This window comes from Osmerus mordax, chromosome 10 (assembly GCF_038355195.1).
Source record: "Osmerus mordax isolate fOsmMor3 chromosome 10, fOsmMor3.pri, whole genome shotgun sequence".
NCBI classification, from domain to species: Eukaryota; Metazoa; Chordata; class Actinopteri; order Osmeriformes; family Osmeridae; genus Osmerus; species Osmerus mordax.
In genome coordinates, this window is record NC_090059.1 from 5,775,903 (window position 1) to 5,802,678 (window position 26,776).

The following is a 26,776-nucleotide window of genomic DNA, read 5'->3' on the forward strand; positions in this document are numbered from 1 at the left end:
AAACCAAAAGATGGAGAGAGACATAGAGAGAAGGAGTGAGAGAGAAAGAGAGAGCTGGCTGATGATCCTCTGCGTCTGCCAAGGTATCACATGACAGGGCCTCCTGTTTAAATAATAAAAAAGGGGTCTCTAAACAAATCGTTATTTCCTTCCCCCCACCTCCCTCCCACATATCCTCCTCCCTCTTTTATAAAAAAAAGAAAGAAAGTTGTTTAATGCCATTTCTTAATGAACATAATAGCCAGCACTAATAATGAAAGAAAATAAATACATCTAAAAACGGGCTCCCCGAGTTGTCGCCGATGCTCAATTATTTCCTTGTCAAGTGGGTCTGGTTTAATGAGGCCCTGTGGGACTGACGGCTGTCAGTCAACCCTGACTTTTTGACACCATTACAACTTCAAATAGAGGCGCAGCCACGCTGCCTTCCACCGGCGCTGCAACTTGGCTCATCTGACAGGCTGGGAGTGGGGGGAGCAGGAGAAATTGAGAGAAAAGGAGGAAGGGGGAGAGTGAGTGGAGGAAAAGCAGGTATAGAGAGAGAGAGATAGAGGAAGAAAGAAGGAGAGTGAGACGGATAGAAGGATGGTGCTGGTGAAGGGGGGGGGGGGGAAGGGGGTAGGTACACACATACCAGTACACAGGTAGATACTGTAATACGCACTCCCACACAAAGATATTTAAGCCAACAAGCGAGCGCATGCACGCCAAACTACGTACCAACATCCTGCCTATCTATGCTAGAAGCTCCCACAATTCCGTGCACGTACATTCGCACATGCAAACTCGGGTAACAGCATATGGCTGAAAACCAATCGCAGGTGTCATTATAAGATGAGATTTGTTGAACTGTCAGGTAATTTACTTCACTCCTTCCTTTTCCAAGATGATGTCTCTTTCTCTCACCCTCTCATTCATTACACCCCAACTTAATGATGAGCCCCCCACATAGTAAAGTCGTGGCACACTATTTTGCTGCCTATTAATTCGGGTCTTTGAAGCGGTGCGCTGTGCTGCTGGTGGTTCTGCCGACTGGCCGTGGAGCGGAGGGCCCTCCCGCAGGGACCCTGAGCCTCCAAAATAAGACGATCCCACCCAGCTCTGACACGGAATAGCTAATCGTCCTGCTGCTGTGTAGACCGACAAACGGACAGAGGGAGATGAGAAAGAGGTTGTCTGGGCCAGACTTGGGCCAGGGGTTGGAGGACAGATAACATGATGTTCCTCTATGCGGGCATGTATGTGTCTACGTGGATGGGGCTAAGGGGAGATGAAAAGTGTAGCTGAGAATGTATGTGTGTTATGTGTGTGCTCTCTTATGTACTGAGTTGAAGGGAACTCTGCACCATAATCACCTAGAATTGCTTTCTCCCCATTTTAATAAAGAACCTAAAATAAGAATTAAACTTTTAAAACACACATGCAACATGTCAACGTTAAGTCTTTCAGTATTTTACAAATCCAAACTCCAAATAAATACCAATACTATGACTGAAAAACAGAACAGTTCTATGTTGATAAAGAACATGGTCCTGGTACAAATTATGTATCCAATGATCTCCGAGACAAAATATAACTGGTCTGCATTCAGTTAAGTTTAGAATACCCACAATTCTCTCTAAATATACACCACTATCACAGACTCTAATAAAAATAAAAAAGCAATAATTTCTCAAACATTTACATAAATAAATAGTAACCAAATTAACAATAATGTGTACAGAAAACACACATCATATGCTGATTTGCCAGTTAGTACAGTATATTGCTAACAATGAATTGAGAATCTATTTCAGAAAACAGGGAATTGGAGAATATTGAAATCCCATTCATTGTGTGGACAGTGGAGCAAAGGGGGCAAAGGGTTGGGGCTTTTAGAAAAACATAACATCTCAGGAGGGTTGTAGTTTTAGTAACTCAACTTGAAGTAAACCTCATGTACTTTGCTTTAAATCTATGTGAGTTATTTGTTATTTTGTTATTTGTATACTCTTGATGTCAATAATTTGATGTAAAAAAAAGAAAAAGACAAAAGTCATCATATGTCTGCAACCCGAGAAAAGATGTGATGATTAGGATTGCAACAGCTAGTTCTTACCGATCAATTATGTTTATATCATATACATGGAGGATGAAAACTTAAATCACTTTAGTTAAGTAGAAACAGAATAACAAAATTACTGACTGCCAACTCATTCTTCTTTTGTATCAAGGCACTGTCCTTTGTGCTGTAAAACATGGGTGGCTTGGTTTTATAAAGTTGGTAGCAATGTGCTTCATGCCTGGAGCTTGAGTCTGAATTATAACATAATATAGGTTCCCGTGTCTATAGGCCATCTATGGAAAGTAAACAGATGTCGCCTACATAGATGCAGAAAAAGTTGATAGAGAATGTTTTCCGCAGACGCTTTCAGACAATGCAACACACACACATATACATGTTCTAAGCAAGCATGTTTTTTATACACACGACTGCACAGATATTACATCAGATTTGGATGTACCAAATAAACAACAGCTATACGTTCTGCATTCCCATAGGTCTTCTAACCCGGGACAGTCTGACCCCATGGAACATTGAATGACAATGGTGAATCGTTTCAACTTTCATAAAAATATGTAGAATATACAAAATAAAACTAAGGGTCAGTATGCCCCACGTGCCTCCTTTAAAAGTAGAAAAGAAAGAAGATGGAGAGACAAAACAAAGGAGCAAGAGAGTAAGAGAGGGAAAATGAGTGGAGAAAAAAGAAAGAAGAGAAAGAAGCAAAAAGAAAGAAAGAAAGAAGAGAGAAAGAGCCCTGTCAGGCCCTGGAAAGAGTGATTCATGGTAGCCATTTGTCCTAATTACGCTGGAGCAACGCTTTTTGTCGCTATTAATCACAAGTGTTTGTGTGAAGGTGTGTATGAGTGTGTGAGGGTGTGTGTGAGTGTTTTGAGATCAGTGGCCTCGCAGATTGAAATAGATGGCCAGAATGATGGTGAGGAGGATGATGGCACCAAGGATGAAGACCAGGATACGGTTCTGGATGATCCTATGAAAAAGAAGAGAAAGAAATATAAGACAGAGGGGGAGACAGAGAGGGAGGGTTAGCCAGAGTTCACAGTCGTAAATTTGTATCCAGAGAGACATGTAAAATACACCAAGAAATATTAATGTATTTATGCTCAACAAAAATGACCAACTCTTAACTCTGAGGTTATCATGTTTAATGGATAACATGGGAACTATATACAAAGATATTTGGTTTTGTCTCACACACATGCAAAGACAGTAGGATGTAAACATTTGAAAGACACAAACTGAGTCCAAACAAACCTAAGCGTTTAACTTACACAAAAGTGATTGAAGGACAGACAGAGAGAGTTAGAGAAACATTTTAACATTATATACATGGATTTATTAGTGATGAGAGAGATTAAGAAAGCATAAGTGGAGGCTACAGTTCAAGACCAGTATGTACACTAGTACAGTTTGTGTGTGTGTATATGTGTACATTTAGCTCCAGCGCTGGTCTCTGGAGTCTGTCTGCCCGAACACACCTAAACCCCACCTCCCCCATACTCTGGCACCCCACCGTCCACTGCTTCTGACAAATGGCAGAATTATCACATTTGCTGACATGTGGAGGGCTGGGTGGTGGTGGTGGTGAAGGGTGAAGGGTGGTGGAGGGGGGCAGTGTCCACTGCTCTAAGCAGGAGATGAATAGCCCATGCTTCAACCATTCATCATTGGGGCTGTGGAGCTACAACTCTGGGACTGCATGCTCCCTCACCCCCCTCCCCATCGCCTCTTACACCCTTTTATGCCCCTACCCTACGTGCCCCATATATGCAGCCGCTAGTATTGTTATTGTGGGGCTGTCGTAACCAGCCTTGCTCCACCACAGTGGCCAAGACCGGGCCGCAGGGAGCCCCACGCTGACACTCAGAATCAGGGGCCCCTAGGATGGAGGCTACCCCACTCTGCCTGTAAACGGCTCAGCACTGAAAGACTGAGTCAGCACGCTGAACACTGAGTGCCGGTGAAATGCTTGTATCAAGACTGCTTGTATGTGTTGCATTTACATTCTGTGTTTGAGTATGTTGACTTTGAGCAAAGCTCTGCTGCCTTTCTGAGTTTGATGTTTCCTCCGTCGGTATGTACTTCAGAAGCAAGCGAGCGTACACATTGTTATACATTAGCAGGCCTATACGTCAGTGGGTTGAGATGTTTATGACATAGCTGCATAGCTCTGACATGCTCCCAGAATCCACTGTGTTTATCAGATGGCGGCGCTCAAAGAAATGGCGAGTCTGCTTCGCTGGCGAGGGAGCCCGCTCCCAATTGGGCGATGGCGCCTCGGCGTTTGCATAATGCAGAGGCGATGGCAAGAGTAAAGCTTGGAGAACATTAATCAGAACGTGTTTAGCAAGGCCGCATCTCCCCCATGTCACCCTTTAATTGCCATTCATTATTTAGCATGATTATTTACCCACCAAAGCCCAATGGAGTCCCTAGCATGTATGTGTGTGTTGTTTTGGAGGGGGAGGGGGATGGGGTGCTGTTAGTGATTTTTACAGCAGTGGAAGGAGGAGGCAGAGCATGTATGTGGGTGTGGGTGTTTATGTATCTGACAAAGACTTACTCTTGTCAGAAAAGTGATCTAAGGCAATAGTAATAAAGGAAACACAGATTTAGTAGCGTAGTGGTTCTTCTAGGGTACAGTAGCTGTAGGTTCAATTGAGAGAATTCACCTTTTTTAGTTGGTTAACTTGGGTACTGTGTGGGAAATATCCCTTCGCTTAAGGCCTCAAATAACAATACCCTCAACAAAAAGAGAGGACCAAAACATATACAACATTTATACAGGGGAAAAAACACACACACAAAAACACACGCACGCACGCACGCACACACACACAGAAAACTGTCCTCCAAACCTGTGCTTGCTCGAGGAAATGGGGGTTGAGGAGAACACCCCACAAAAATGGAAAGGAGGGGACAGAGATTAAGTCCAGCATCATAATTCACTTGAGCCACACTGAAATCCATTTAAGGAACAGTGTCTGTGACACGCAAAAAAAGTGTTATCCCTGCCCTCCTCCAACAGCCGCTGATGTGTGTTATCCCCTCCCCTCCCCCCCGACAGCCCCCTGTCCCCCACACACACAACCCACCCATCCATACACACCCCACCCCCAAAGACAGAGGGCAAATGAAAAGAGAGTGAGAGGGACAGAGTAAGGCAGAAGTAAGAAAAGAAAATACTGTAAAACAACAACAACAAAGTCACCAAAAAGTGGTCACTCACGCAATGTTCACAGTAATTGCAGGAACATTAGAAATCCATCTCTAATCAACGTCTCGGACATTTTAAACAGATCTTGGGTCAGAAAATAAGCCGTGATATTCTTGTTTTTCATCATCCAGTTAATTCGAAAATTATTATTTGTTGATTTGATACAAAATACCTCATAGACAGTGTATATCCTACTTAGTTCTAGAAAGTGATTCCTATCAGCATCTCAGCCAGGAACACTCACTGCCTGTGTTCATTAAAACGTGCTAAGTTCAACAGTGACATTTAAATCTGAATCAAGCTTACAAACAGAACCTGGACCAGAGAAAAAACATGATATCTTCCAGCATACGGTAGATCCCACCTTTGACAACCTTGCCAGACAGAACAGAACTTATCAAACCGGATCCATCCTCTGTGCTTGACACTTGACATGAGAGAAAGAATAGGAGGGGCGGGGTGAATGAGGGGAAGGAGTGAGTGGTTCCTGAAGGCTTGGGATAAGCTTCACCTTTTGCTGCACCTTCTCAAGAGGCCTGCTGTGATCCCCCCCTTCAATCTTTTTCCTTCTTTGTCATTCTACCTCCCCCCAAACACACACACACACACACATTGATACACATTTGGCATATATGTGATAGAGGTAAGATACATAAATAGATCGAAATTGTGAGAGTGCAGGAAAAAGTGAAGAGAGGAAGAAACAAGACAGAGATAGAGGGAGAGACAGAGGGAGGGAGAGGGAGGGAGGGAGAGAGAGAAAAAGAGAGACAAAAAAAGAAGAGCAAAAACCCTCGAAGAGTCCATTTACCCGGGGAAGGAGAGCTGGAGGAGAGCCTCCTCAGAGACAGATGAAAATAATGAGGACTTTTCTGTCAGGAAAGATTTACAAAATCGTACCAGTGTTATTAAAATTTAAAATCTCTAGCTTTTTTCTCTCCTTCTCCCTCTCCGTCTTTCCTCTCCCTCAGTGTTTTTTTTGCAGTGCACCCTTATTACCAGACCTAATGAGGCCAGGGATACACCTCTATGTTGTGTCTGTGTGCGTGTGTGTACATGGTGGGGGTCCAGCCCCCTTGCGCTCGAACCCCTGAGTGCCCTAACACCCCCTCCGCCCTCAAGGGAGAACACATGCACAAACACACACTTTATGATGGTTTCTGGGGTGGACAGACACACAAACATGAACACATGCACACAGACCTCAAAAAACCAACCTGCTCCCACAGCCCCCCTTTTCCCCCCACCCCCCTCTTTCTACTACTAGGCCAATAAAACAAAAATCAATCGCTGTCTGACCCGTTATGGGTCTCTTTCCTCTAAATCCTGGGAATATGCAGCACGGGAGAGAGGTAGAGGAGGAGAAAACTGAAGGAACGAGGGAGGGGAAATGAGGGAGTAAAAGAGAGAGGGAGGTGCGCCAGAACGATCAATGTGTTCACAAATGGTTTGAGTGATGGACACAGCACTGCAAAGCTGGGGGGCCCAAGCCGTGACTAACACGTGCTCTTGTGATCATAAACTAATACAAATAAATGTTTTATTATGGTGCCTGCACACCCTCTACTGAGCACACACACATGCCTACAAGTCAAAGCAGTCTTTGTAAATGGGGTTATGGAAGAGCAGTGAATTGAGTTTGAGCAAAAAAAGCTTTTTGAAAAGAGTCGTACAATTTCATATAATACAGTATACACAACCATACACAAAAGTAGCTGAGATGTGATAATTTTGCACTGTGACTGTTAAATACAAACCGTTTCTTGACTCCGACCACTGAAATACTTTTAGAACTATGCACCTCTGACCCTTAATTTTCAGATGTACTTTCTACATGCATCATCTGTAATTCGCTTTGGAGAAAAGCCTTTGCTGAATGAATTTTATGCAAAAATTGCAAATACTGCTAGAACCATTAAATATTTGTTTAAAAACTATAAAACAGCTCTGTAAGGGACTGTTTATGAACTGAGCAACTTTCTTTTGGACCTGAATAGGGTTGGGGATCAGCACTTCACAACTTATTTTGGCCAGGGACTAGCAAGGCGTGATCTTCTTCTTCTCTGGGGACCGTTCACCTTGGATGAGTGAATTATTGCAATAAAAATCTAATCCTGACTAGTACACCAAGTACTTTGGTATGAATATGATGCAGGCAGGCATTTCTCTATGGACCATGCATGTATGTGCACAGGGTTTATTCTCTTAATTACTGTGCAATCAACCAGTGTCAACATCAAAGAATCTGAGTGAAAAAATAACCAAGACAAAACTAAATGAAATTATCTAAAAAAAAAAGTAACCCTAACTGTAATATGATTATACAAAACTTCATGTTGTATCTTGTCTATATTGTAAGGAATGTCTTTCCAACTGATTGGACACCTGTCAGTGCTGCAGTCCTAATCCCCATGCTTCATTCAAGCTTCAACTGTATTTCCCCAAAAGCTGTTTGTGATCTATTCAGTACATTGGTAAACACAACACAATGCATGACAGAGAAAAGTGAGTTCTTTTAGGTACAATATCAGGGCCCATCCTATTTTTCTTTTTTTACTAGCTTTGCCTAGACTCATAAGAGCAGAACCAGGCCTCTACAAGTTCATAAATCTTTTATTTGTCAGCTCACAATCCTGGCCAGCAGCAGGTTAGCTTGCACATCTCCTGTAAGATGTGTTGGAGGGCAGAGGGAGGGAGATCAGGATGGGTTAAGGAGGGAGAGAGGAGAGGATATTGGGAGAAGGGGAGATGGAGGGGGAAAAGAGGAACATAGACAAAGGGAAGAGCAGGGGTTTAAGCGTGTATGCTGTGCATTTGTGTTTATAAAAATGTTAAAAATAAAAATAAATAAAAAATAAATATGAAAGGTGGGGTGGGGGGCTGAATGAATGGATGGAGAGAATACCTTGTTTTCAACTCTTTATGGTATTTTGAATAACTTTTGCCTGGAGCGTTTTTAGGCAGCTGCAGAATCCTACCCCCGATGTGATGTGTACCGGTGGCTTTCTGAGATTTTGTCTTATTTTTATAGATACCCGGATCACTCTCCTCCATGGCAGCCAGCCAGCCCGGTAGCTCTCTCCCCCTCCTGTGTCTCGTACCTTTTCCCTCTCCCTTACTTCTGTCCCCTCCATCGCCCCATTTACCTTGTTCTCTCTCTTGATTATTCCTCTCCCTTCTTACTTACCTCTCTCTCGCCCTGCCTTACTCTTTACATCCTTTACACCCCTTGTTTCTCCCCTTATTTTCTCTCCCCAACAAGCGAGTGAAGGATGGATAAGTCTCTTTTCCTGCCCCTTCCGTGTAGGAAATATTACCAAAGGGAAACTTGATTTGATGTCGAAGAATGTAGGATGGAACAAATATCAGAGACAATTTTGGACACAAAGGACACAAATCTGAACAAAGTTTCAGTGAGGTTCAAAATTCCAAGGACATGGGATTATATAGGTAATGAGATGAGAGTGAATTGGACCCTAACTGGAAAAACAATCTTCCTGCAGGGTACCTCAAGTGCCTGACTCCAATAGAAGTTCGTTGTGACAGAAAGGTGACCGTAGCAGAGGGAGGGAACCACAGCAGCCTCCAGGTTGACGTTGAATAGCATGCTGTCTCCTACGCTTCCAATAAATTACTTTCCTTACAATTTAGCCTCGCTGCTAAGATTTCTGAACACAAAAAACTCTCGACCACATTCCAAGAGCCTGGGCCAGCTGCGGATCTTGTTACCGGCCTCGCTAAAAAGGACGTAACACGAGCCGCAGAACCATAGGCCTCGAAAACTATGATGCACATACATTTTTATTGTTTGTTCAGCATTGAAATCTCATTAAAGGACATGAATCATTTTTGTGCGCTGGCCGCTCGCTTTCACCAAGCATGGGGTGGGTGGGAGTGACAAAAAGAGAAGCTGAGCTGGGATGCTATGGGAGTGGAGGGCAGACCCGGGGGACTGGTTATGACGCCTACGTGCTGTGTTTCTGTCACACAATACCTGGCACACAGAGAGACAGAGAGAAAAGAAAGCTAGACATTTCACAACGATATGTGTTCAATTCTTTCATGAACATACTAATCATCTTAACAACAACAAAAAGTTGTAGAACTGCTTTCCCGTAAAATATACTCCGATTGTTCTTAACATGCTTTGACAATGCTACAGGCAGTGAACTTAACCAGGATGATAATTTGATACCAACCAAAAGTTGGGTGCAAGTCCATTGCTCACTGACTACTAGAGTATCGAAAATTATCTTTCACAAACAACACAGAATTTCACATTGGCTTCATGGCAAGCTAACTTATTTTACTGATCCATAATTATTCTTATTTCAAATTAGAAAGAAACTGCCTAAAAGTAATTGAGGCTACAGATAGGTAACTAGGCCATTTTTGTTTATGTCTGCATCTTTTTATTAAACGGCATGGAGGCTGCTTTTGTGTTTGTTTGGAGTTTTAAAAGAAAAGTCTCAAAATATTAGTTTCAAACTCCCTGAGGCTTCTTTCAGCATCCTGAGTATCCAAGATGATTTTGATGTATTGCTCTTTCTCTCAAGCGCATCGACAGAATCAGTTAGAGGATAGGAAAGCCTTTTCTATAATGTCTCTCATACAATGTATATCATTCTTAAAAATCCTTACAGGTATGTTCGCTGGTCACCTGTCACTTCTGCAATAGCCATAAACAAAAGACTGTAACAGTCTGGTGTCACTGGCATTGTCAACAGATCTGTTAACACAGCAAGTGATATTGCGAAAGCAGACAAGCAATGTTCCCTACAGAAGTTAACCTTATTGAAAGCACTTGTATGTCGATACGTGGTATACAGACAATGCATGCTCCACAAAGTGGAAAACAAGTACAAGTAAATAAAGTGCAAAAAACACCCAATGGCTTCATGTTACTGTCACTTCAATCAGGTATGAAAGAGTGGTAACAGTACTGCCAGACGGTACAATACCTCGACCGTCCTTGCCACGGCAAAGCACAAGAGTTGTGGAGTGGTTTGGGAGATGAGGGGGTGGTGGCGGTGGGGATATATGGAAGACACTTTACAGGCTGTTCCTCAACCTGTGGAAGCAATGCCAGGACTATTAGCAGAATGGTTCTTTCAATCTAGTTCTTTCAGAAAAAAGAGAAGCCTTCCATATACATGGTTTTTCACAATGTATGCTTCGTGTTTTGGCTGCTCGCAATGTTTGGGGCTATCTCGTTATGATCAGTGACCTATGCTCTTTTGTAAAGCTCTCTCTTGGAAGTCGCTTTGGATAAAATAGTCTGCTAATTGCATACATGTAAAATGTAATGTAAATATATACATCTAATTCCGACTGCTTAAAAAAAAGGTGCCCATAGCCACTAACAAAAATGGTTGGGTGCTCAATTTGGGTTTCTTTTGTCATCTTCTGTTTACATAGTTAGAGTACTTAGTAAAAGTCTGTATATGTTCACATGGCAAAGGTGAGAAGGAGTTCATTTTGGTATGGAAATATGCCTACGCGAGAAATAAGGTCAAAGGTCATGTCAATATGCTGCAGGGCTGCAAGCCCAGCCTTAACATTGACCTCACGACCTTCAGGTCACTGATCCACTGTGCCAGTGTGGCCGGCAGGCAGGGAAATTTGAATGAGTCAGACAAGTTTTGTGTGAGCACATGGTATGTGTGTGAGTCTGTATCAGTGTATGCATGTTGCATCAAGATGTGTCTTGTGAAAATGAGGAAAGTGGTGACGTGCGAGTGGTGTGTCCATGTAAAATAACTATTGGTTGACTGAGAACAAAGAACCTCACAGCTCCAGTGTACTACTGTTTCTAACGCTCTAGTGTATAGTCTAACACAATTGTCTAATGCTCATAAAATGAAAATAATTTGGTATCTTGCTCTTGCAATCAATTCGGAAGTCAGCAGATCCACTATGTGGGTGAAATAATTGCATAGTTTACTAATTTGGCTGGTCCCTATAACCAGTCAGGTGCCTGAAAGTAAAAAAGGTGTTGTGTGAACAGCAACAGGATGTAAAAGACTAACTATGCGAGGTGAACACAACCTAAGGTTCAACACCTACCACGGATTGCTCATTTTCATACACCTAAATATTCTATTAAAACTCGGGACATTGACAGCATTGACTGAATGCGTATTGTCTCAGACGGGGATTCTGTACAGTATGGTACCATATCCTATCAGTCTCCATATCCTCTCAGTGACCCATCTAGAGCTTCTCTCTGATTAGTTATGCATTTTTTTATATAAAAGGATAATATGCTGAGCCAAGGTAATTGCATACAATAGACATGAAGAAGAAACATTGATTTGTCTATCAGCATGACACAAACATTCAGGGAGTGTCTGCAGAAGAAATTTGTTCACTGCATTTTCTCATCCTGTTGTCCTTCCTTCAAGGGCAGCCAGGAGCAGAGATGTGCCACATCAAGGTGTCCAAGTGGACCACGTGTATACGATATTTTGTTCATTGGACTCCAAACAAGCACTGTGCCGCTTGATTTTGACTGACACTCTCGACCATGCCCCCATGCCCATTTTGGTACAAATGATGTCATGGCGAGCTGGGAAATGTAACATTCCTACATCCAGGCATGCAAACAGGTCAGGGGTAAATGATACAGCGAACGCCCGACCCTCTAGGGGGGTCTGGGGGCATGCTCCCCCGGAAGAACATTTCTTAAATTAGTTAAACACACCAATCTAGTGCACTTTGAGAGCAAAATAAAGAGGCTAGATGAATGTAGAAAACCTCTCCCAACTTTGCCCCTGATTGGCTGTGAGGTTTAGGCATTAGTGACGATTGGTTCCAGAGAGCCAGTTGTAAAGTTGCGAAGCATGGGTAAAATGCTGTGTTGGCCAAGGCCACAAACTCCCCTTTTTGTTTTCAAAAAGGGGAGTTTGCATGCCTGTACATCCCACATTCACACAAATGTTTGAAAGACCGCTAACAAAAGGGTAAAATTCGCATTTTACCCTTCTGTTCCTCACTCAAATTGTCCTTCTCAACTTTTTTGAAAATGAAAGAAAAAGGTGCAGCGGTCTTTCAAATGTAGTGTCAAACGTTGTGTCAAACGTTGGGTTGGAAGATGACATTATCCCCCTATTTCCTCCCCACCCCCTTCAAACACACCGGACCTACACACTCCAAACCTTGAGGGCTATGGTTTTCGGATGGCGCAAGGCCGGCAGTAGCACTATTGTAGTACAGGTGACAATTTTGTTGGGCTGGGTGGTTTCTCTCTCACCTGAGCACATTTTTTAGAAATGAAAGAAAAAGGTGCAGCAGTCTTTCAAATGTTCCAGAGTTATATATATATATACATATATACTATATACAGTATATGTATATTTAGAAAGAGAGACAGACAGAGAAAGAGAGAGTGGAGGAGAGTGAGAAAAAGAAGGGTCATAGAGATAGAGGGAAGGGGGCACACAGATAGCAGGATAATGATAATAGAGATCGGAGAGGGGTAATGGGATAGAAGCTTTGAGTGACACAGATTAACTCATGATTGGTATTCTTTCTATTCTTCCCTCCCCAACGCAAATTTCTTTAGAGTGTGTGGGTGCATGGATGTGGGAGGGGGGCACCAGTGCGGCGGATTTGTTGCAATAACAGTTATTGACTTGTTGCTCTGAGTTCATTTGCTTTGTGCCCTGGAGGCTAGAATCAATAGACTCTGTTCTGTACACTACAAATCAGGGCCTGCAGCCACTCTAGGTCAGAGCGGCTTTGCTATGGGAGAATGAGTGACAGAGAGAGAATAAAGGCACAGATAAATATAGATGGAGACAGAGATAAATATAGAAGGAGACAGAGGTAGAGAGAGACAAAGATAGAGGAGGGTGGGGGTGTGTCTACATAAACTCATTTGTTTGTGTAATTTACACTATCTTTTCCTCCACTTCTGAAACAATTATATAGAGGGTACGTTCCCTCTTGTACCCTTGTCAAGTAGGCGTGAGGCACATAAGTTGATGAGCCATTGGGGCTGTATGGGGGACTTCCTCTTTTAAACAAAAGAAAGGAGACTATCTGTAGTTGCACTCTGATGCCTGGAAAATTGGTATTTTCAGTATGTTAATGATGGACTACAATGGTGTTCAAGGAGGCATGTTTGACATGCCTTAGACACGTCCACCTCACTGCTGTGCTACACAATGTTACACAACATTACAGTCACACCGTTTAAGCCGTTGGAAATAAACGCCGGTTGGCCATGGTCTGTCTTCATCTCCCAAACTGTTTAGACCTGACACTGACTGTGTACTATGGGTTAAGTCCCTCCCTCAGATAATCTGCCTTCCATTGCTACCCCTGTGCATTCAGCACATCAGAGTCTGACCGAGGACTCGTATAGAAAATTCATGGGGGAACGAGCATCAATTATTAATACAATAGCAGAATTAATTTTTTGGGGGGTTTGTGTGTGTGTGTCAGTGACCACTGCTGCTCCGAACTGAGAGTAAAAGAATATCCACCCGAAGAATGATAGACATGGGAAGGGGAGACGACAGAGAGAGAGTGAGCGAGCAATAGACAGAGAGAGGAAGGGAAAAGACGAAGAAGGGCAAAGAGAGGTTAGATGGGCTTACAATATTGGGTGTTCAATGAGGTTTGATCAGGAAAGCGATTTGGCTTCAACTTTGGAGCAGGGCTCTAGCAACTCCTTGAAAAGGGGAATGGAGTTCCCCAGAGTATAAACACAAACTTGTGCCCTGGTGCTGGTTCTTCCTGCCTCTGTCTCTTGGTTTCTCAATGTGGTGTTCCTGTCAGCAATCTATTGGGTCATCTCAGCAACATTGATGTAACCAAGGTTTTGCTGACTGGGGCACTTCCCCTGCCTCTGCAGCCAAGGAAACGCTGGGGGAGGAAGGAAGGCGGGGGCTGAGGCAGGATGATGACTGGAGTTTGAGAGGAGCGCTGAGGATTACAGGTAATACCGTGTCCATAGGATCATACACTGCCAGGTTAGGTGTTTATTGAGAAAAAAACATTTTGTTTCTGTTGAGAAATTCACACGTGGTAAGAAAATTGTGTATTTATAAATAGCACTAACCATGCAAGGTTCAGAATATGTTAATAAAACCAAATTGTTTACTATCAATACAAACTAAGGCACCTGTCAAACCTATTTTATTAACAAAGTCTGACTCTGACCATCCATGCAGGGTCAGCAGCATCCCCTCTGGCCTCAGTGACCGATAGATACTCTAATAATCAACCCTTCTATACTGGCCGACTGCTGGATGCTTGCTGTATTTGCCCTCTGTCTCCCACCCAGTCCAGGTGCTTAGGGAGGCCCTGTGCTTCAATACATTAAAACTGCTGTCCCTTGATCAAACTAGAAAATACCTCCCAGGTCAGTGAAGGGCTACCTCACGTCAGTTCACAATGCAGCATTTAAAGATCAAACATATGCAAAGTGGCGGGTACACAGGGGAGAATCTGTGCAAGCAAAGCAGCAACAGAAAGGCTGTCCCAGACTTCTTCTCCAACAGGGAGGATATAACGAGGAAGGGGGCCCGTCAAAACAGTGGCGTTTACAGAGCAATTCTATCAGCTGCGTTGTATCGTCGCTACAAAAATGTGGTTGAGAGCTCTGATTTGGGATTATGGGTTAAATTGTGTCAAACAACGCAGTTGACACAATGTACCACTGCAATTTCTGGCAGTTGGTGTAAAGTGCTAAGAGGGTGAATCAGCACTGTGCTACATTAACTTTGAAAAGCAGTACAGAAAAGGTCACGCTAGGTTACCATCTTATTCTAGGTTACTCCATCACAAGACTCCAAAAGGAGCACGGATATGTCCTTGAGCCATCTCCATTTCCAAAAGAAATACATTATTAACGTGGAAAGAAAACAAAAAACAATTATCAACACTGACATAAGATTATTGTAAGAAAAATGAAATATATTTTTTAATGAGCACCATGCGAGACCCATCTGAGGGTGTTACAACAAAGCCAAGTGAATGTAGGCCCACACATAAAACATGCAGCATAGGGTCAAGCTTACCCTTGAACTCTAAAAGCAAAAGCTCAGATCCATGTTTGTTGACAAGCAGCCAACACATTCCAAACATGAGTAAAGGCCCTCTGAGGCACTAATTCATCTCTTCCTCCCTTCTGATTCTTCTACATTTTTTTAAAATAATATTATAATAAGTAAAGAAACCAAAAAATACAGAAATGACTACAAACAACACTTCCCAAGTTCTTTTTTGGACATAAAGATGCCTCCCTTTGGTGAATAGAAAGAAGCAAGATGGGTGGGGAAATGGCAAAGAGTTTAGTTTTTTTTTCCTCGACTGCTTGGTTAACCAACTGACCTGCTGTCAAAGGAGCCTTTGTGAGCGTGCCCTGGCAACTGGCCAATCAGATCCTTTGGCTTGTCTGTCTCCGGGAGGAAAATGGTGCCCCTGGTATGTAATCCATGACAGCAATGCTCAGACAGGCCATCAGCAAAATCGGGCGTCCAGAGTTGGCTAGAAAGAAAATTACCTGTCTGGCCAAGAGCCAAGTGACTTGCGACTTCAGAGCTTGTGGTTGTTTACTATTCAATGAGAAATCTTCTTTATTTTTGCTACTGAAGTTGGCAAACACAATAGGTCTACTTAAATGATCAAAACCAGGAGTGATTTAAAACAAGTGGGTACATGTGCCTGTGAGCAAGACCACTTTCATAGAAGAAAGCAATTGGTATGTATTGTTAAGATTTTTGGGGGGCGTTTAGGCACACAACTGAACTGACACCATAAAACGTCTACTACCACTGCTACCATTGAGGTATGTAAAGAGAGGTTTTTAGACTTGAGGTGTCAGCCTCCACTGAGCAAACATCAGATCCTGTATCGTTTACTTGCTATTGTGAGTATAGTGTCATAAGGAGGGGCACTGTACACACCGATACACACCCCTCAAAACTGAATTGATGACTGAACCTATTGCATACATATGCATACAGTACACAGACACATTCACATTCACACACACAACATCCTCCACCCGAACACTGACACGCACAGTATTGTTGGCAGTATGCTCGGAGGGAGATTCAGGACACCAATTTCACACCACCAGGCCAGTGAAGGAAGAGTAACAGAATCCAGTTGTTACACCGTGGAGAGGGGAGGGGGGGGAGAGGGAGGGTATTGGGTGGTATGTGTAAAACCCCATTCCCTCAAACGTTCTCACAGTTATCAATTATCACAACCCCTGCCACACAAGCATGGCTGTTGGCCTTTGTGGCGGTGCTCTAGTTAACCCCTGTGGACATAAACAAACCAGCTTGGCTCTGTATGCATAAGACAAGGAGTGTAATAATAAACCAACTGTTTTTCTGTTGTCCCTTGCCAATGAAGTCATAGCTATTGTATGATTAAGGTATGTAGAGTATCAAAACATTTCACATAACATGTAAGAAATGATGGGATGACAAATTGGAAGCACATATTTAAGCACTATAACACTTGAGATTGTGCTGTTATACTGACTTCATTTATTCGTTAACAGTAATAAGCGACTACAGATTATGATTTCTTTATTTATTGAATCATTTATTTGGGTCCGCCAACACAAATACTGAAATGGGACTGGACTGTTGCCAAGCAACACTAACATTTTCCTACACACCAGCTAGCTAGCTTTGTGTAGGTCTACATACGTTGCAGGCGAGCTACTTTAAAACATGTCCATTTATCTGTATGTTTCCATATGTTCTGCAACCAGTGAAACAAGAGTCTGCTGTGGAAATACTTTAATCTTTGAGGTGCAAAGTTTGTTCAAATATAAGATTGATAACGATCGTTGTGTGATTAATTGTTATTAGAACGCGTTTACAGCAGAGTGACACATGTACAGTTACCCCGTGCTGTTATACTCTATATCAGAACTCATGGAATGCTTCTTGTCAAATCAAATTACTTGGTCGGAACCAACTGTTCTATAATTTTAATTTACCCCTTCAGCTCAGCAGACATCTCCAAAGGGGTCAGCACCTCAAACAGCATGGGAATTGACAGCAATAACCTTGTCTTCCTCTTCAGTTGGGTTAAGTGCCACATCCCTGAAACTGCCCACGCAGGAATAAATACAGGGAAGGGGAGGAGTGAAGATGAGCAAGGTGAAGGAGTAGGTAAAATGTAATGGGGGAATTGTAGGGGACAGTTTTGCAATATCATGACCAACCCCCCATGTTAAAGTAGACCATTTAAATTAAGGCTTGTGAAATGCAATAAACATATAGTATTGATGAAAGAAATACTTTTGTTTTTTAGCAGGGTTGGTAAACCTGCTCATGGCAATGAGGGTGAGAGTGGGGGGAGGGGACTGAGGGCAATTCATAACATACATCAAGGGGCAACTTCGCATTTCTTTTCTGGGTATTCTATTCTGAGCTCCAAACCACAGTGGTGCGTAAAATGAGAGGGAATGTTGTGTTTGGGGTAAATCTAATTTGAGGCTCATGTTTGTTTTCCAGGCCTTATTTTGCAAAAAAGAAGTGGACTTCCAAAGCTGTAGGTCTTCCTACCAGATTGTCCGACATTAACTTCCAACGACTGCCTTACTGAGAAATTGTTGGCCGTCAACTGTAACAAGCCTTCCCATTCCTCCCCACAAACCAAACTGCCACCATAGAATTAAACATATAATGAATTGCAAGGTTATTCTCTGTGTCACCAGAACATGTGCCACCACACATACATATAGACACATTAAAACACAAATATTAGCAGTCATCTTCTTGCACTAATTGCGAACTCACTCCCCGTGGGAGGAGAGAGGGGTCCTTGGTCGATAATTAATCGTCGTTTGGGAGAGCAAATGACATTCATTAACAGGGAATAGAGCCAAGTGCCATTATTTACATGGAAATAATCTGGAGCGTTCTGGTGGCGCTCTTTTAATGTTACGGAAATAACTTGGGGAAGGGGATGAGTACAATCGCTCGCTCCCTTTTCCTGTCTTCACACCCAAGAACAATTAAGCCTGGGCGAACAGATGGGGATGCTTCTGAGTGAGAAAAAGCTCCTCTGAACGACTCTTCATCTTTTTCTTATCTCTCTCTCACACACTGATACACACCCAAACATATGCGTGTTCTCACACACAAACACACACACACACACACACTCGTAGAGCTCAGTAAAACATACTCAAATGGGAATGTAACAAACTGTTCTGTGCAAGAAGGGGAGAAAGCCTAAGCCTTATTGGATGTGCTTTGGCTCCCTGTTACCTTCAGAATTGACTTTAAGGTCCTTTTCCTCACATACAAAGCTCTACACGGACAAGGACCTAGCTACATTGCTAACTCCTTTATAAACTACACACCGGCTAGAACACTGCGATCATCAAATGCAGGCCTATTAGAGGTCACCAGAAGCAGTCATAAGAAGATTGGTGATTCGGCCTTTGTCAATTACGCCCCAAAACTATGGAACAAATTACCCATAAATATTAGGGAAGCAAACACTGTAGACATTTTTAAAAGACAGCTTAAAACCTACCTTTTTACCGAAGCATTTAAGTAATTTTATCTCAAAAGGGTTTTCCTACTTTTAAAGTAGTTTTTTCTCTTGAACAGAGATCTTATTGGGATTTTTATTTTTGTTTGAATTGTTTATCACTTGTATTATTGTTTTTATTGATTTTATGTAAAGCACCTTGAGCTACAATTCTTGTATGAAATGTGCTATATAAATAAAGTCTTACTTACTTTGCCTTCGGCAAGGGCACAACCTTTGTTCTCTCACATATATATTATTATTATTATTATTCTTTTTGCCCCCCTAAAACTCAGTCAATATTTGGCCTACATAGACAACCTAGGTGTCAAAAGTTTCGTCTTGGTAGCGATTGAGTTGCTTCTATTGGGATTTACGTTCCGTTGCATGGTTTAGGCTCAAGTTAAGTTTTTGTGGCGAAAAGTGAAGCTAACGGTGGCTAATTTGCTAGCCACAGTCACTGACGTCACTACGTCACTAACGTCACGAAAACACGCGTGACTACCTGTAGCAGAACATTCTTTTCGCATATGTTAACTTGGGGGATAGCTAGGCTAACTATAGCTTTACTGCAAGGCAGCTGCAGAAACGCCACAAGCAAAGAGGCCAGGGTGACTATTTACTCATTTTACTTTGTGATGTGAAACACAATTGTGAAAGGTAATGTACAATATTAGCTGATATTATTAAGGAAGTAGGCCCACATCTACTTTCGGAAACGGTAGTCTACTATTTCACTGAAGCATTAGCATGACATTAGCCTCTGTTGCCCGGGCAACACATACTACAGTGGTCTATGATGCATCTGTTTTCAATCGTTAAAATAAACATTCCTCACAAATACATTTTCGTTGTAGGATTTATTATGACATCACATTACAAGTAAACGATTTGTTGGTGAAATTATAATTTGTTGGTGAAATTATAATTCCCTGTGGTTTCAAACCAGTGTTGCTCACTAGCCTACGCGAGACTACAAAAACACCTACTGTACACAGCTGTTTAGGAAGTCACAAACGGCGACAGAACATGTTCGGCCCCCCCCTACTTAAATCAAAAGTCTTTCAATAGGTGAAACTATCTGACTACTAACCTGAACTTCATTGCCACAGCCTAAACTTTGTCAATCTGTTCATGAAAATAATAAATTTCAGCCTAAACCGTACAACGGAACGTTAAATCGAATTCAACCAACGCAATCGCTACCAAGACGAACACAGCAGTAGTCTAGTACTGTACTGTAGTAGTAGAATTTACCGGGTCAGCTTCTCCACACAGGGCTATGTCGCATTTTGCGTTGTTACTGACAATGATCGCTACCAGTGAGCTTTTTATGAGCAAAAACGGACCCCTGTGCAACCGACGCAAGCAAGCACACCCTACAATTTCCCCAGAAATTGTACCCTCTCTAGTTAGCCTAGCTATCCCCCAAGTTAACAGATGCGAAACGAATGTTCTGCCAAAGGTAGTCACGCGTGTTTTCGTGACGTTAGTGACGTCAGTGACTGTGGCTAGCAAATTAGCCACCGTTAGCTTCACTTTTCGCCACAAAAACTTAACCTAAGCCCAAACCATGCAACGGAACGTAAATTCCAATAGAAGCAACTCAATCGCTACCAAGACGAAACTTTTGACACCTACGTTGTCTATGTAGGCCAAATATTGACTGAGTTTTAGGGGGGCAAAAAGAATAAAAATAATAATAACTAGAGACAATACAATTTCTGGGGAAATTGTAGGGTGTGCTTGCTTGCGTCGGTTGCACAGGGGTCTGTATATTTTATATAAAAATGCATCGGGCCTACTTATTATTTATAAAGATTACATAGATTTAAAAGCATCTTTTTTTTGCTGCTCATTTACAACTCAAAATACGAGTGAAGTGTAGAATGAAATATGATGTCTTCTCATTTCCCCTGCAAGAGGCAGCTGACAGGCTGAATCAAAACGAATACATTTGGCAGACCGGTGTAAAAATGGACCTAATCTCTATGACTTAAACGTCCTTTTAAGTTGTCCCTTCTCGTGATATTTTCAGGCATTTAGCCTACTCATATTGCATTCATTCATTAATAAAGAACCCCCTTTGAAGATTATTCTACGACTTTACCGGCAGAAGATAGAATCGCGATTCAAACAGTACCATCTGCTAACTGAAAATATGCCCCCAAAAACGTAAATAAGCTTGACATTTATTTAGTGGAAAATCGCTCATTCATAAAAAGCTCACTGGTAGCGATCATTGTCAGTAACAACGCAAAATGCGATATAGCCCTGTGTGGAGAAGCTGCCCCGGTAAATTCTACTACTACAGTACAGTACTAGACTACTGCTGTGTTCGTCTTGGTAGCGATTGCGTTGGTTGAATTCGATTTAACGTTCCGTTGTACGGTTTAGGCTGAAATTAATTATTTTCATGAACAGATTGACAAAGTTTAGGCTATGGCAATGAAGTTCAGGTTAGTAGTCAGATTGTTTCAACTATTGAAAGACTTTTGAGTAAGGAGAGTGCCGAACATGTTCTGTCTGTTGAACAGCTGAGGAGTTTTTGTTAGCTACTCACACTAGTGTCTCGGGTAGGCTACAGCGTTGCAGTGAGCTACACTGGTTTGAAACCACAGGTAATGGTAATTTCACCAACAAATCGTTTACTAATGTCAGAATAAATCATACAACGAAAATGTATATGTGAGGAATGTTTATTTTAACGATTGAAAACAGATACATCATAGACCACTGTAGTATGTGTTGCCCGGGCAACACAGGCTAATGTCATGATGCTAATACTTCAGTGAAATAGTAGACTACTGTTTCCGAAAGTAGATGTACTTCCTTAATAATATCAGCTTATATTGTACATTACACATCACAATTGTGTGTCATATCACAAAGTAAAATGAGTAAATAGTTATCACCCTGGCCTCTTTGCTTGTGGCGTTTCTGCAGCTGCAGTAAAGCTATAGTTAGCCTAGCTATCCCCCAAGTTAACAGATGCGAAACGAATGTTCTGCCAAAGGTAGTCACGCGTGTTTTCGTGACGTTAGTGACGCAGTGACGTTAGTAACGTCAGTGACTGTGGCTAGCAAATTAGCCACCGTTAGCTTCACTTTTCGCCACAAAAACTTAACTTAAGCCTAAACCATGCAACGGAACGTAAATTCCAATAGAAGCAACTCAATCGCTACCAAGACGAAACTTTTGAAACCTACGTTGTCTATGTAGGCCAAATATTGACTGAGTTTTAGGGGGGCAAAAAGAATAATAATAATAATAATATATATGTGAGAGAACAAAGGTTGTGCCCTTGCCGAAGGCAAAGCACACCCAATAATATATATGTGAGAGAACAAAGGTTGTGCCCTTGCCGAAGGCAAAGCACACCCAATTAAGCAGCAGAAGCTGGCCATGCAAAAACTGCAGGCACTTTATCAACATTTATAAATGGATATGCACATTTTTGTGTCACACTGCAATTACTGTGACTTTTTACTTGATCAAAGATTCACAAAAAATATATAATTTTCAAAAATATACAACCGTTTGGTATGAAAGACAAAAGTTGTCTTTCTCTCAGGCACTTGACTACAGAAAGCAACATAGACAACTTAAAAGGCACTGTGACAATTACCTCTGCAACAACTTTCCTTGGTCTCCCCTACGTAATAAACCAGAGTCATTGTTAGGTTGTTCATAGAAACTGTTACCATAAGTTAAGGATGACAAACGCACAGACACGCTCACGCACAGACACACACAAGACAGAAATATAGTAACTAAATACCTACACCAGCGTGTAGCTATCATGAGGAAAGTACAGACCTTGTATGACATAGGGTATGACAAACACTACTTCATACATCCCCACCTCTCCAGCAGTATCAACAACCCTATTGACCTGGATCCTGAGGGGGTTAGCACTTTATCCTTCTTCAGGCATTGGGTCACAGCCACGAAAACTGAGACGCCCACCATTGTCACGCCTGTTTCTCATCTTTGTCTTACTAAGTACAATGATTGTGGTATATATCCTTTGGGAACACCGCAACAAAAAGAAGTGAACACCCCATGCATATCCACTCTACCCTGCTTCTTGCCCTTTCAGCCCCCCATTCAGGACAGGCAGAGTCTTATTGGTACAGCAACCCCAACCAGACCAGATGAGGTGGTCACAGATCAGATAACAGTCCGAAAGCACCACTTTTCCCCTTAGGCCCACCTCTTCTTTAGATTAGGTTTCTGAAAGAGAATATCCTGACATAAAAGTATAAACATTATCTCAAATCACACCTTCAATTACCACTGATATCAAATGGCCATATTGCACTGTACTTCAAAACTTTATCCAAAATCTCTACCCAACTCAGAGCATTGGAAAGTGTCTAACCTCATGAAGTCATTGTTGTGTGTTGCCACATTAAAAAGGCAAAACACCCCTTCACCCTTTATCTACTGAGCTATGGACTTTTGAGCTGCTCATGACTAGCTCCCCCCCCCCACCCCCCCACCCACCCCACTTGTCAATGGATAACATGAGTCTACAGTGACGTGTATGTGATTTTTAAGTGTCCCACTGCCCACTTCAAGGTCTGACCTCATGGGGGGTTCGGATTTGATGTTAGGGCGTGACCGCTCCAGGCTTTACTGAGTCAAAACTTCCAAAATCTGATAAAACAGAGTACCGGTCAGCGTCACTAGTTTCCATGCCATATACCTTTACCCCACCTCCATCGCAGGGATTGATCTGCTTATCGTCCCAGATCAAAGGCTTTCACCGGCGCTGTACATTTAAGCTCGGCCGGGTCCTCCCACGTCATGTCTAAATATTAATGATAATAAAGTCTCACACCCATTCTGTGTCAGGCAATTATAGCCAACATTGATCGCTCAGCTCACTCAGCCAAGTAGAACACAGCCATCTTAATGCGTCTCGGCATATCAAAGGGGAAGATCCATCGATCTGTTCCTGGATCTTAACATTTACCGTAAAAAAGTCTCTATTTTGAAAATAAATACACAAAAAAAAAACATTTTATTCAGCAGCTTGAGTAGAGGAAGTACTGAAGCTTAGGGGAGGAGGAAGGGCCATAGAGCAGCTCAATAATGGCCAATCGGACAGTGGAAAGTGCATCTCATGTCTGTTTCTTGGACCGAACACAGGATAAAAAAAACATGGAACAGAATGATTTTTTTTAATGCTACGTACAGAATAATGTCTGACCAGGCTATGTTGGTGGTCCCTCGTGTACGGCTCAAGCGTAGAGGAGAGCGTGCCTTTTCTGTGGCCGGTCCTAGACTACGGAACTCCCTGCCATTAGAGATTAGGATGGCACCCTCCATTTTTTGTTTTAAGTTCAGGCTAAAGACCCACCTATTTTCTCTAGCCTTTTCATGACTGCTCTGGGGTTTATATTTTATGGTTTATATTTATATCACTTTCTTTTAAACTGGTTATTTTATTTTGTCTACTTTCTTTTTTTAAATAATTCTTACTTTGGCCAGCCGTGTGGCTGTTTGTATGTGCTATATAAATAAAGTTGAACTTGAACTTAATGTTTTACAACACTGAATGGCACTCTCCTCCTATTCTATCAAACTCATTAAACAGAAATTTGTACTTGGAGGTTTCTAAATCAAATTACCTGCGTACTGTAATGATACAGTATGGTAAAATCGTTGCACAAAAGCATTGACAGGTTCCCTTACAGTGACTATTTACAAAGCTTTCTGACATAAGAAACAGTGGACATCAGCACATTTCACAATATCAATATCAGCAGAGCATTCCGTCCCAATACAGAAATCTGTGTCAATTGTATAATATGCTTATACTCATTATTGGAGTCTTTAAGCCAATCAATCACAACCACCTCATCCCCCAAACTCTCAAGCTATTATCAAGTGTCTCAACATTTTTGGCAAGGGGTAGTGTTCAGTGCAATTCGGTGAAGGAGGGGTAAAGACTTCTCCAATTAATGAGCAATGTGGGGTTAAAGGTTAGCATCAGTTGTTCCCATAGGACCACTCTCATCCAATACCACACCACCCGACATGTCAAATAACATGCAGAAAAAGTAGATCTCTTTTATATGATAGTTTAAGCCTCATATAAGAAAACATTTTGTACAAAATATAGATCAAATCAACTTGCCTTAAAATAAATCATTAGGACGATGAATCAATGAATACTACAAAGAGACAGAAGGGGGGTGGAGGGCTTGAGAGAAAAGGATACATAGATTGGAATAAAACACACCGAATCAGCCATAAATGCTCGTAAAACCAGGGACACCACTTGTACAAAAGAGGCTAAACAATCCCACTGGTGACACCATTATCCTGCTGTGGGGCTGCCATCTCCGATAGCCCTGGCCTATAACTCGACTTAACTGCAGCCATTGTACTAAAGCTGGAGGAAGGCTTGTTCATTACTATGGTCTACAATACTGCTCTTCATAACACCATAATACACCACAACACTATGCAATGGGAATGCGACCATAAGGTTTACATTTCAATTGACAATTGACTGACCATGACTGGCATGGATTATTCACACCATGAGCAGTTAACAGTATATGATTAAAAGTTTATTGCGTGGCAAAACGTTGGGGCATTATTAACAGTTTTGAGGATTTAAAAAAAATGGATCCATTAACTTATTACAGGGCTCTCAAGTCTCACGCATTCGCTGTAAGACTCACGCATTTCAGCCATTTCTCACGCTCTCACGCAACACCTTGTGTTTCTCACACATTTCAATCATTTCTCACGCTGAGAAGTAATGGATAACTTGTCCCGCTCTATACAATTAATGAAGTGCAGGCATACTGAGGGAAGATTCCTGCCGAGATGATAGTTGTCTCCAGTTATACAGAGTTAAATGCCAAATCATAAAACAACCCCCCCCCCCTACCCTGAGTGGTGTCTGTTGTGATTTCCATCAAAAAGTAGTAGTTACTGAAAACATATATCTACAGAAACATTGTCCCTAAATAAGTAACTAGGGGTGGACGATATGAACGGTATAGAAATTTGCCGGTATGAATTTGGCCTCTAGTATGGATTTTGACTATACCATGGTAGAACCTTCCAGAAATATTTGTCACAGCCCCATTCACACCAGGCACGGCAGTAAGGAAACTTTAACGCAAACATCGCAATCAATCTACTCAAACATCGCAAGCAATCTCCCGCTATCTACGCAAATATCGCAAACAATCTTCTGCATTCTCATAATCAGTATTGCACAGATAGAGAAGAGCCTCGTTTTCGAGCTTTATCGTTTGGTTTTATATGATAACTTCAGATGTTTACAGAGACTTACACCTGGAACACACTGGCTGCGAAACACCGCGATTGGCTGTGAAGCGCCTGGAAGCACAGCCTTTTTCCTTTCGGCGCTGGTGTTATCAAATTGGATTGGCCACACTGGCTGCGAAGCTCCGCGAAGTACCGCGATCGTTTCGGCAGCTGGTCACATTTTCCGCAAAACGTTCAAGAATTCGGCTCGAAGATGATAAAACACACCATGTTTTTTGGTAGGCTATATTTGAATACAAAAACATGTTATTATGATTTGACTATGTTAGTTGTAGGCTATAGCCTATCACTTAAGACCTAACTTCACTACACCGGTAACAAACGGACAACCATGTGTTTACCCAGATAAAAACTATTCGATCAATTTTAAATAATAAATAAACCCTGATTGATCATGGAGTTGGCTGTTTAGCCAACATATCAGTCAGTTACATTTACATTTAGTCATTTAGCAGACGCTCTTATCCAGAGCGACTTACAGTAAGTACAGGGACATTCCCCCCGAAGCAAGTAGGGTGAAGTGCCTTGCCGAAGGACACAACGTCATTTGGCACGGCTGGGAATCGAACTGGCAACCTTCAGATTACTAGCCCGACTCCCTCACCGCTCAGCCATCTGAAGTTGTTTCTTAACAGTAGACGTCTATTAATAAAGAG

The 26,776-nt window shown here is 42.1% G+C and overlaps 1 protein-coding gene across 4 annotated transcripts in view; it reads right to left on the minus strand.

Moving 5' to 3' along the window:
* Positions 1 to 223: 223 nt before the first annotated feature.
* The window catches only part of vti1a (vesicle transport through interaction with t-SNAREs 1A), a 127,436-nt gene continuing 100,883 nt past the window's right edge, over positions 224 to 26,776 (minus strand). For all 4 annotated transcript variants that reach the window (XM_067245202.1, XM_067245205.1, XM_067245199.1 and 1 more), the window contains one exon: positions 224 to 3,035. In XM_067245202.1, coding sequence (XP_067101303.1) covers positions 2,942 to 3,035 — 94 coding nt within the window. In that variant the 3' untranslated portion in view covers positions 224 to 2,941. The remainder of the gene's footprint in view (positions 3,036 to 26,776) is intronic.